This window comes from Myxine glutinosa, chromosome 1 (assembly GCF_964187855.1).
Source record: "Myxine glutinosa chromosome 1, kmMyxGlut1.1, whole genome shotgun sequence".
NCBI lineage: Eukaryota > Metazoa > Chordata > Myxini > Myxiniformes > Myxinidae > Myxine > Myxine glutinosa.
Window position 1 is genome coordinate 307,281,510 of NC_136261.1, and position 13,248 is coordinate 307,294,757.

General features: G+C 53.0%; 1 protein-coding gene across 1 annotated transcript in view; it reads left to right on the forward strand.

Annotated features, from left to right (window-relative positions):
- Positions 1-402: 402 nt before the first annotated feature.
- The window catches only part of LOC137413802 (IQ motif and SEC7 domain-containing protein 1-like), a 267,816-nt gene continuing 254,970 nt past the window's right edge, over positions 403-13,248 (forward strand). The window contains exon 1 of the mRNA XM_078778233.1: positions 403-776. Within this exon, the coding sequence (XP_078634359.1) occupies positions 475-776 (302 nt within the window). The 5' untranslated portion in view covers positions 403-474. The remainder of the gene's footprint in view (positions 777-13,248) is intronic.

Genomic DNA, 13,248 nt, shown 5'->3' on the forward strand with positions numbered 1-13,248 from the left:
CCTCCCGCGCACTTTGCGCGCTCCGACCAAAAGCGCAGCAACTTCGATGCGTCCAGTCGCCGACATAGGCTACGAATTGCAATCTACAGGTACGGGCACAGCACACCTGAGTCTCAAGGAAATGACAAAACAACCTTCCCGTGATTTGATCCTCGTGGGAATTTGAGGTTTGAACCACCGGGAGTCGAGAATGCTCCACTTGCTATAAGACTCAGCAGCGCAAATAAGGATCATATATCTACAGTTGAGGGACTGAGTATTTATTAACTGCGGTCGGACATGAAGTCCGATGGATTGCAGGAGTGAGGGGTTTGTGTAACTGAAAGCACGGAGGGTGGGAGGGATTCTGGGGGCGTGGAAGCTGCCAGGGGGGGGGGCGCGTGGGGGCTGCGGGGAGCGGATGCGCCGTGAGACACGGAGCGAGAGTCGCCTCTCCTAGCCGGGTGATGGCCGGCAGACCGCCAGAGTGCAGGAATGGCTAGCGGCCCCGAGAATCCGGCCAAGGCGGTCTCCTACCTTAAAGAGCTCAACAAGATCATCGAGACGCAGCAGGAGCTCATCGATAAACAGAAGCGACGCATCGAGCAGCTGGAGAGCGAAGTGACCGAGCTCCACCAGGAGAACAGCGCGCTCAAGGAGCGCCACCTTCAGCAGCAGCATTTCTTCCACCACCAGCAGCACCAGCAGCAGCACCAGCACCACCGACACGGCGCTGGCTGTTCGCACTCCCGGCATGGAAACGCGCTCCCGAAGCTCAGACCTTACCCTGGAAACGAGTGAGTCCACGTTTGCTTCGTATCTCGGCCGTGGCGGCGTAAACATCGGCGAAAGGGGTTAAATCGTGGGCGATTCCATGTACGAGCACCGGGCACGCACCTGGCACTGGCGATATGTTTATTACATGTGCGTGGGAATAATTGCGTGGTTTGGGGTGAGAGGAGGGAGGAGGGAGGAAAGGTGGGTGTGAGGGTGGTGACACATGGATACCTCTATTGTGTCATTTCGTGTTCTACATTATGATTTTTTGTTTGCTTTAAATTGTCACGGACAAGATGGAGTGACTTGGGGGATTCGAAACGAGACATGAACTGAAACAGAACGAAACAAAGAAAGAGAGTGTGTGTGTGTGTGTGTGTGTGTGTGTGTGTGTGTGTGTGTGTGTGTGTGTGTGTGTGTGTGTGTGTGTGTGTGTGTGTGTGTGTGTGTGTGTGTGTGTGTGTGTGTGTGTGTGTGTGTGTGTGTGTGTGTGTGTGTGTGTGTCCGTCCGATCCCATGTACGATACTCTGTGTTACAGAGCATTGGTTCTCCCAGTTTAACGTCTATCCGAGTGTCGGCACACACATTGACGAATCGCTCTGCCTCTGAAACACCAGGATGACTGTTTATAGCAGTGTCAGGATTCCAACCCAGACGAGACAGGTTAGAGGTGAGTGTGCGTAGCACATGTGTGTATTTATTTATAAGGGATATTGTCGATAATACTGTATACACACACACACATTCACTTACCTGCAATGTGTATTGATAAACATAAAAACATGTTTTCGATGAAATAACGAGTCCTTTCAGCGTAGTACATGCGGAGCTATCCTGGTGCTGAAGGCTCACAATGCACATTGCTCCATCAATGCGAAGCCACATCACACCACACCACACCACATCACATCACATCGTCACACCACATCACATAACCACATCACACCACATCACACCACATCACATCACATCACATCACATCACACCACACCACATCACATCACACCACATCACATCACATCACATCACATCACACCACATCACACCACACTACACCACACCACATCACATCACATCACACCACACCACATCACATCACACCACACCACATCACACCACACCACACCACATCACATCACACCACATCACACCACACCACACCACACCACATCACATCACACCACATCACATCACATCACACCACACCACATCACACCACACCACATCACATCACCACATCACATCACACCACACCACATCACACCACATCACATCACATCACATCACACCACATCACACCACACCACATCACACCACACCACATCACATCACATCACATCACATCACACCACACCACATCACACCACATCACACCACATCACACCACATCACATCACACCACATCACATCACACCACATCACATCACACCACATCACATCACACCACACCACACCACATCACATCGCATCACATCGCATCACATCACATCAGAATCTGTCCCTCATCACTGTTAACAGATTCTCCAAGTTTAAACGTCTCTTCTTTCATCAATGATCAGCTACGTTCGGCATGACTGGTTGAGGATTGAATGCATTTTGGAGCATAAACGCCATATTGAGTTGGTGAACGACCTTCCATGTGATCGCACTATTTCACAGCACGTTTACCATCCTGTGCACCATTCATCGTCTCCTGTGTGCACCATTGTGTGTGCATCCTGTGTGCACCATTCCATGTGATCGCACTATTTCACAGCACGTTTATCATCCTGTGCACCATTCATCGTCTCCTGTGTGCACCATTGTGTGTGCATCCTGTGTGCACCATTCCATGTGATCGCACTATTTCACAGCACGTTTACCATCCTGTGCACCATTGTGTGTGTGTGTGCATCCTGTGTGCACCATTCGATGTGATCGCACTATTTCGCAGCACGTTTACCATCCTGTGCACCATTGTGTGTGCATCCTGTGTGCACCATTCGATGTGATCGCACTATTTCACAGCACGTTTACCATCCTGTGCACCATTGTGTGTGCATCCTGTGTGCACCATTCCATGTGATCGCACTATTTCACAGCACGTTTACCATCCTGTGCACCATTCATCGTCTCCTGTGTGCACCATTGTGTGTGCATTGTGTGTGCATCCTGTGTGCACCATTCCATGTGATCGCACTATTTCACAGCACGTTTACCATCCTGTGCACCATTGTGTGTGCATCCTGTGTGCACCATTCCATGTGATCGCACTATTTCACAGCACGTTTACCATCCTGTGCACCATTGTGTGTGCATCCTGTGTGCACCATTCCATGTGATCGCACTATTTCACAGCACGTTTACCATCCTGTGCACCATTGTGTGTGCATCCTGTGTGCACCATTCCATGTGATCGCACTATTTCACAGCACGTTTACCATCCTGTGCACCATTCATCGTCTCCTGTGTGCACCATTGTGTGTGCATCCTGTGTGCACCATTCCATGTGATCGCACTATTTCACAGCACGTTTACCATCCTGTGCACCAATCATCGTCTCTCGGCACCAAAGAGAGCAAGGCTAAGCGTGGACGGGAGGTCCTGAGGCATTGTTTGAAGATAATATCAAAGGATCAGGGACTACAAGATTACCCATCCAAAGTGGGATTGGGATTGCAAAAGGACACGGTAACTACACGGCCAGCTGCTCTTGGAAGCAGCAGAGCTCGAGAGGATCATCTTCATGATACCCGAGTGGTTTGTTTACTTGGTGACCTCTCCTTTCTTTTTGAACTTCTCCCATTGACCACAATTCCTTTTGTTTCAGTCCACCTTTGCAGATATGACGTCATAATGCAGGCAAGGTAGTCTAGATTAAGGGCGTCTGGGATTGTGTAAAAATAGAAGCGGAAGTGCACGCAGGTGTAAAGGTATGCGTAAACGTGCACAAAATCACCTGCTCCTTGTAGCATGAAGTTAGGTTCAGCCATGTAGGCTTAATTAGGATTGGGTTTGAGTTAAGCGATAGGGCTTACGTTATCATTTGCACAATAGCCTGGTGTTGGTTTAACGGTTGAGGAGGCTGGCTTGAGATCTTAGGTTCCTGAGTTTGAGGCCCTGTCACGTCGTTGAATTAACACTAGGTGGGTTGACTCAGCTGGTCATCCTTCTGAGGTGGGAAAAATGAGCACCAGCTGACGGCCAATGGGGACATTGAATCAGCGGAAATTATGCAAGCAGCAGCCACAGGCTGTACACGAACCACCATTTGCACGATTGAATTGTTGTTGTGTTTCCCTCGTAAGTTCTGGATGAACACACCAGCAGCACCGAGATAGCCGATCGATCTCACAGGAGCGACCCAGAAATCCCTCGCAACCAATATTAGCATCCAATATTAGCACGGTAGTTAATTGATTTGGCGAGGTTATGGTTTGCCTAATCCGCTTTCGCTTAGGTTACTGGAGTTGTTCTGTTACTCGTGTCGAGGTCATAGGTCAAGCACACGAGGATTGCAATGATACAGTCTGTGTTTGCGTCTTTGTTTTTGTTTTTCTGTTTATCGGCAAAATAACTGGCCAATGAAGGCAGCTAGAATAGCCAAATTTGGCACATAGCTTCATTTTGTGAATGTCTCGGACGAATTCATTTTTGAGCTCTCAAATGAAAATATAAAATAGGATGATATTGTACATCAGTATATTTACTCACATTGTGGCTACATGACAATATAGGCTGGCACCATATGGGGCGGTATTGCACAAAGAGAAAAGAATCGTGAGAGTCAGCACCTCCATTAAATGCATTCGAGGTTGTAATCTCGGTTTAAAGGGTTTTCTTGATATTAATAATGGATTTTAACAAGGAAAAATTCACATGCTAACTCACCGCTGTGGGTTTGTTTCAATGGTGAGGAGGTAGCGCCCTTATCTTTGGGCTGGGCTGTCTAATCTGGGATTTTACCCCACTCACACGAAGTGAAAAGCAGGGTTAAGTAATTGGTTCAGGTCCGTCCATTCATCTGTCTGTCCGTCTTATCAGTATATGATCGTCACTTTATGAACGAGGAACAAAATGAAATGAATGAATGATCGTTTTAAGGCCATTTTCCCTGCTAGAGCGGGGGTTAGCCTTGCGGGCCCCATGACAATCATGGTTCCCTGTTTGAGGCAATGTTTTTATGGCCGGATACCCTTCCTGGTGCCAAACCTTAATCTCCTCTTACGATGCGCAACTTATTTAAATCAAATGTTATATTTTGGTGGTAAATGGTTGTAAAACCCAGAATTTATTTATTTATACGCCTTTAAATCTCTTTAAACCTTTATTTAAATTGAATTATACAAGTGAGATACCCGTGCTAGGCACGGGTTGGAGGCCAGAAGCAAACAGACAATGCAGAAACGGCGAATGCTAAAGCATGAAACCAATAAATTCCACATTCCTGTGGCACCCTCAGTCGCACGTCAGACATGGAAAGCAAGTTCGTGAAGGACTTCCATGAAAAACGTACCCGTTCGCAAACAAACGGGTACGTTCACGTCTAGAAACATCGATCATGGGGCTGTGGCGAATCTGCATATGGTGATCCGCGAAGTTCACGTTTAAAAAGTGGAAACCATCACGGCATGTCGTCAATTACTTGAACTCGATACCACTTTTTTCATTCCAAACAACATAACTCCAATCGCAAATTAATCACAAAATAAACTTTTAACAACATTGTTAATGTTTCCTTCATTGTAAAAACTACCAAGTCAACAGTTAAAAGGATTTTGAGCCGATAGGTGTTACGGCCTTGGCAAGATCGATGGAGACAGCGATCTGTTAGCTTATACACTGCCCAAATAGCTATGTGGAATTCTCTCATGTAGAGATTAAACTCACGTCGTTTGAACTTTGGCCGAGGTCATTATTTACTTTTAATGATGTTTATATACGAATCAAAAAGAAGATAATTGGTTTTGGGTCATCCTTTCCGCATATCTCATGGGATTGTGAGTTGGAGAGACGACCGTGATGGCGGGGAGGGGGTTGGCATTCTCTCAAGCAGGGATTCAACCCATGTCCTTATAAAAGGTCTTTGTCCGAGGTCACCGAGTCCGATCGGTGCAGCCGATCGGTGCATCTGTGCAGCGATCGGTACAGCCGTTTGTGCGGCACCTGGGAAAATAACGTTATGCGGGAGTCCAAACCTGAAAATGCTGGAGACCAAAGCTGAAATTGGAAAAACAATATAGCCTATTTTACTCCAGGAGATCCCAGGATTACCCACCCAAAATATCGTTGCGAACGGTTCAGCCGTTTTTGCGGTACCTTCGAACGGACGGACGGACATTTGGTGAATTATAGTAAGATACCTGATCACTGTAGAACACAATTTCCCTTCATAATACTTCCAAGAATGATATGATGATATTCCAAGAATATTGATATTCCAATAATTCTAATTGCACACACACACACATATATATATATATATATATATATGTATGTATGTATGTATGTATGTATGTGTGGCGGACACAAAAGCCCACTGGCGTGGTGACATCATTCCACGCACCAAGTGGGCGGTGGCCACGCCCGAGGGGTAGGCGTGGCCTCATGATATACACCGGGCGACCAGCCCGGAGGAGTTCAGTGTTACAGTGTAGTCTTACGTTTATATGTTACCGCTTGTCCGCTTCCTCCTTGCTCACAAGCAGCGCGCGTAACGCCGCGCTTTACTGGTGACCCTCGACGTTGGATCTGCCGGAGCGATCCTTCCACACGCGACGCCATCGCCATGGCCGCCTTCGTCAAACTTCCGGAATTTTGGGAGGCTCAGGCCGAAGTCTGGTTCGTCCAGGCCGAAGCCCAATTTCAGCTTCGGCACCTCACCGGCGATGACACGCGCTACTGCCACGTCGTCGCCTCCCTCGGGCCCGGCACGGCCGCTCGAGTTGTGTCCGTCCTTCGCCACCCACCGGACGGCCACAAGTACGAGGCACTCAAGCGGCTACTCCTAGCCACGTTCAGCCTCACGGACGACGCACGTGCCGACCGCCTCCTGGATCTCCCCGAGCTCGGTGAGACGCGCCCGTCGGTCCGAATGGACCATATGCTGTCACTGTTGGGCGACGAAGCCCCCGGTTCGCTATTCCGGGCGCTTTTCCGTCGCCAACTTCCAGCGCAGGTTCGCCTCGCGTTGGCCGGGACCGGGCTAACGGAACCCCGAGCATTGGCGGCCGAGGCGGACAAGTACTTCGCCGCTTCGGACACGCGGGCGAGCGTTGGCGTGGCCGTCACGGCCTTCGACGCTGATGTTCCACAGCATCATCTTCTACAGCACGCTGAAGTTCAGCAGCATGCTGATACGCACCTCGTGAACGCCGCCACGCCCCGCCCACCGCCGCGGCGAAAACCGCCACCGCGGGGAAACCCGTCGACTCCACCGGCCTGGCGGAGCCAGCCGCGTTCCTCCAGCTCCACCACCTGGTGCTGGTTCCACGCCAAGTTCGGCCACGAAGCTCGGCGGTGTCATCCGCCGTGCTCCTTCAACGGGTCGGGAAATGCCCGGGCCGGCGCTCAATTGTGGCGATGAGCGCCGGCCGTTCGAGCAGCCTGCTGTTCATAACGGACACCTTCTCTGGGCGCCGTTACCTGTGCGACACGGGAGCGCAGGTGAGTGTCATTCCCGCCGGCACGTCAGACAAGCACGCCGCGGGTGGGGGCCCCGCACTGCTTGCCGCGAACGGGACGCCCATCCGTACGTACGGAAAACGCTGCCTCTCTCTGCGGTTTGGAGGGCAGGTTTTCCGATGGACGTTCGTCACCGCCGACGTGCCCATGGCACTGCTTGGCGCGGACTTCCTGTGCGCTAATGGGCTCCTGGTCGACGTCAAGCGCAGACGGCTTGTCCAGGCCGAGACGTTCAGCTCGCTCGCGTGTGCGTTGCCCAGCTCAACGAGCGGCTTGCCAAGCGGCTTGCCGAACGATTCGGTTCCGGCCACGTTGGGCTGTACGCTTCCGGCAGCGGACGCATTCACCCGCCTCCTCGCCGCCTTCCCGGCCCTCACGCGGCCCACCTTCTCGGCGGGGGCCGTCAAGCACGGGGTGGCCCATCACATCCCCACCGTCGGGCCACCGGTCTACGCCCGGGCACGCCGCCTCGAGCCGACGAAGCTGGCGGTGGCAAAAGCGGAGTTCGCTACCCTGGAGCGACTCGGCATCGTTCGGCGCTCAGAGAGCGCTTGGGCGTCGCCGCTGCACATCGTGCCGAAGCCCGGCGGGGGATGGCGACCGTGCGGGGACTATCGCCGTCTCAATGACGCCACGACTCCCGACCGCTACCCCGTCCCCCACATTCAGGACTTTTCCGCCCGTTTGGCGGGCAGGTCCTTCTTCTCGAAGGTGGACCTCATACGCGGCTACCATCAGGTCCCCGTCAGGCCGGAGGACGTCCCGAAGACGGCGGTCATCACGCCATTCGGACTCTTCGAGTTCCTGCGCATGCCCTTCGGTCTGAAGAATGCGGCTCAGGCGTTCCAGCGACTGATGGACAGCGTCCTGCGCGACTTGGATTTTGTCTACGTCTACCTGGACGATATCCTCGTCGCCAGCGCGTCCCGCGAAGAGCACCTACGCCACCTCCGCACGCTCTTCGAACGCCTGGGCCAGCATGGCCTGATTGTGAACCCCGCAAAGTGCCGGTTCGGCGCCGCCACAATCGATTTTCTGGGGCACCGTGTCACCAGGCACGGCGCCGTCCCCCTGCCGGCCAAGGTGGAGGCGGTGAAGGGGTTGCCGCGCCCCCGCACGATCAGAGGGCTGCAGGAGTTCCTGGGCATGGTGAACTTTTACCATCGGTTCCTGCCCCGTATCGCCCAGCTCCTGCGCCCCCTGCACGAAGCTCTCCGAGGTAAGCCGGGCAAAGGCGACGTTACCTGGACCGAGCAGATGGACACGGCGTTCACGGGCGCGAAGCTCGCCTTGGCTAACGCCACCATGCTCGCGCACCCGGCGCCCGATGCACCGATCGCCCTCACCACCGATGCCTCGGACTACGCGGTGGGCGCGGTGCACGAGCAATGGGTGCGTGGAGCTTGGCAACCGCTGGCGTTCTTTAGCCGGCAGCTTCGCCCGCCCGAACGCCGTTACAGTACCTTCGACCGCGAGTTGCTCGGACTTCACTTGGCGGTCAGGCACTTCCGCCATCTGCTCGAGGGCCGGGCGTTCACTGCCTTCGTCGACCACAAGCCGCTGATCTTCGCGATGGGCAAGGTCACCGAGCCGTGGTCGGCCCGGCAGCAGCGTCACCTCTCGGCCGTGTCCGAGTACACGACGGACATCCAGCACGTCGCGGGGAAGGACAACCCGGTGGCGGATTGCCTTTCCCGGGCCGTCGCCCACGCAGTCCACCTCGGCATCGACTATGCCCGGATGGCAGCGGACCAGGCCGCTGACCCCGACGTCCAGGCCTTGCGGACCGCCGTCACGGGCCTCCGCGTCACCGAGGTGCCGTTCGACGGCGCGGGCGCGGCCCTCTTGTGCGACGTCTCCCTCGGGCGTCCTCGCCCCATTGTGCCCGCGGGCTGGCAGCGCCAGGTGTTTGACGCCATCCACGGCCTGTCCCACCCGGGCGCGAGGGCCTCCCAAAGGCTGATCGCCGACAAGTTCGTTTGGCATGGCCTCCGGAAGGCCGTCCGCGGTTGGGCCAGGACGTGCCTCGCGTGCCAGCGCGCCAAGGTGCACCGGCACACCCAGGCCCCGTTGGCCCCGTTCACGGTGCCGGAACGCCGGTTTGACCACGTCCACGTGGACCTGGTGGGACCTCTGCCCCCCTCGCGGGGTTTCACCTACGTCCTCACCATGGTGGACCGCACCACCCGGTGGCCGGAGGCCGTGCCCTTGGCGTCGACAACGGCGGCCGATGTCGCGCAGGCTTTCATCGCCACCTGGGTCGCCCGGTTCGGCGCCCCCTCAGACATCTCATCCGACCGCGGCCCCCAGTTCACCTCGGAGCTCTGGGGGGCGGTTGCGCAGGGGCTCGGGGTCCGGCTGCACCGAACCACGGCCTACCACCCCCAGGCTAACGGCCTGTGTGAGCGATTTCACCGCTCATTGAAGGCCGCGCTCCGGGCCACCCTCCGCGACGGCGGCTGGGTCGACAGGCTCCCCTGGGTCCTGCTGGGCCTCCGGACGGCGCCCAAGGAGGACCTGCGCGCATCCGCGGCGGAGTTGGTCTTCGGGCAACCGCTGCGGGTGCCGGGCGAGTTCCTCCCCGACTCCACGGCACCATGGTCCGCGGCACAGCAGCGCTCCGCTCTGCAAGAGACCGCCCAGAGGTTCGCCCCGGTGCCAACGGCATGCCACGGGCACCCACCGACGCACGTCGCCCCGGAGCTTCGCACGGCGGAGTACGTCTTCGTCCGCCACGATGCCCATCGGACACCACTGCGGCGCCCGTACGACGGGCCTTTCCGCGTGCTGGAGACCGGGGCGAAGCACTTCACCCTGGACATCGGCGGTACTCCTGACCGCGTTTCGGTAGACCGCCTCAAGCCGGCCCACCTCGATGTGGACCATCCACCGCCAGTGGCCCGACCCCCACGTCGGGGCCGCCCTCCTGCGGGCGGACCCCCGGCACCGCCCAGCCCCGCCGCCACGGCGCCCCCCGGTCCTGCACCCATCCCAGGGGCAGCCAGGGGCATCCCACCTGGTATCCCTGCACCCCGGACGCCGCCGATCGCCAGGGGGCGCTTCGGCCGGGTCATTCGTCTGCCCCACAAACTGGCCCTCCAGGTGCGCGGGAATTCTGGGGGGGCGCGTGTGGCGGACACAAAAGCCCACTGGCGTGGTGACATCATTCCACGCACCAAGTGGGCGGTGGCCACGCCCGAGGGGTAGGCGTGGCCTCATGACATACACCGGGCGACCAGCCCGGAGGAGTTCAGTGTTACAGTGTAGTCTTACAATAAAGACGTTTATATGTTACCGCTTGTCCGCTTCCTCCTTGCTCACAAGCAGCGCGCGTAACGCCGCGCTTTATATGTATGTATGTATGTATGTATGTATGTATATATATATATATATATATATATATATATATATATATATATATATATACATACAGTATATATATATAAATATTCAAAGAATATTGATGTACAATATAGCATGAGAGGGCGTGGCATGTAAGAGGGTACAGTATTGGAGTGAAGAAGAGGTCGCCAATATAGCTATGTACGAGGCCAATTGACGCTGCATTCTATGATGATCAATAAAGCCTCCATCTCCTAAACTGTGACTCAACGCTGACGTATTACTGTATATAAGGGTGGTGTATAAGAATGCTTCAGTAGCGCTAAACTTCCCGATTTTTAAAAACAATCATTAAAATCATTATTTTATCAACACTGCATGGGGTATTGTGTTCTATGAACGCTCTAGTTTATATTCTTCACTTGTCCCAGGCTCATGGAAGAGCCAGGTAAAATTGACAGCAGGACAAACATCAAAGAAGAATGAACAACCAGGAAAAGAGGAGAAAACACTGTAAGACTAGCAGGTAAGATGGTTATGTTTGGAAAGTTTAATGGGATAATAAAGATCATTCATCAGAGTTGGAGATAAGAGATGGCAGTGCACCACTTGTTTGAGGCTGTGGAAGGAAGAATAAGACAGAACAGCTGGTTACATAGATGGGAACGAGTTGAGGTGTGCAGTCAGCCTGGATTTTGAAAGCCTGACCAGGATGGGTTGGCTGAAAGAACATGGTTATCCTGGAGTAGATGGGGAGGGTTGAAGGACTGAGAAAGCAGAGGAAGCAATATCAGAAAAGATGCAGCAGAAAAAAGAGAGACCACCAACCTGCCTGCGACATGAGAGCAACAGACTTTGTGCTTCAGCCTCATCAAGGGGGATTCCAAGAATTTTGAGAGCTTTTGATTCCACAGAATCCAGGAGAGACAGATGCGATGCTGGGAAGCAAGCTCGTAGCAGAGAGCGTTACTCTTTTGAGATAGAGACAAAGGCCTTGTAGACTGAGTAATTCGGATTTTCCAAGGAAAGACTTTGATCGACAGGGGATGCCGTTTGCGGCTGGCTTTGGAGGCCAGCCTGGCTGTGTTTGACCCAGGAATGACATGACTGATGATGAGGCCAATGCGTTCAAGAGCCTCAACCTCATCCAGTGGATAACCAAGGAAATGGATAGGTTGGTTCGATTGTGGATCCTTCCCGATTGATATTCCAGGATTGAAGGGCATGCTCCATTTATCAGTCCATCGTCTCTAATCGTGTCTAGATCAGCACAGAAAGATGCAGCTGCTTTCTGCCTAGCATAGGGATGTACTGCACGACACAATTTTGGGTCACCTGCAAAAAGGAAGAGTACTTCGAGAGCATCAGAGAGGAACAAGACTGGGAACAACAATGGAATGAACATGGAACAAGACTGGGCCCAAAGGACTGTTTCGGGGAACTCCAGCCTGCACTGGGAAAGGGGAGGTGAAGGTTACATTGATGACAACATGTCTACTGCATAAGTGAAAGAAGTCAGAAATCCAGGAATGAAGGTCTCCTTCTGTGCCACAGGCAGAGCTGGTAAGCAAAGCAGATGCCAGACCGTATCAAATGCCTGAATTATATCCAGTTAAACGGTTCTACCCTCTTGTTTGACACTGAGGGCCTCCAACCTTTTCTGATAGAGTAGCAGAAGCCTGTCCAGAGTTGAGTGACCACGATGGAATTCAAAATGATCAGAGATCAGTTTCTTTGAAAACAGGAAAGATGACATCAAAGACATTGATGGGTTAGACTCCAGATCTGACGATAAACTGTCGGATTGGTGCTTTGCAGGCAAGGGTGATGCATCACAAAGTCAGCTGTCGCTCAGTGAGATGTTAAGCTGGAAATCCCTTCGGCTATCAATAGCTGATGCTTGTTAAAGGCCTGATGGTTTCAAAATCCAGTGTATTTTGACGAGAAGTAGACAAGTTATCCCCGGCACACTGAACAAATTACAAATTCCTATACCTTGATTGACTGCTGGGAAAGCAGCAACAAACCACCGAGCATGACATTTGTCAAGAGCCTGCTTTGGCAGCACTGATGCTCTGTCCACAAAATATGGACGTGGGAGGGGTTGGGAGGAGAGAGACAGAGAGACAGAGAGAGAGAGAGAGAGAGAGAGAGAGAGAGAGAGAGAGAGAGAGACAGACAGAGACAGAGACAGACAGACAGATATATATATAGATACGGTGAGAGAAAGAAAGAAAGAAAGACAGACAGAGAGACAGAGGAAGAATGAACCAACCACTGTGGAAAATGAGGTGCGGTTGATGTTTCAAATGTTTGTCCTTCGACAGATCAAGAGAGATCAAACTTAATGAGTATGTTTATGTTTTAATTACATTTGGACTTGAAATTGGATAATGGTTTTGATTAAGTTCGTAGGTTTTGCATGAAGTTCAGAGTTTGGATAAGGTTCTAACAGATACGTTTTGAACATTTGGTTTAGGTTTGCA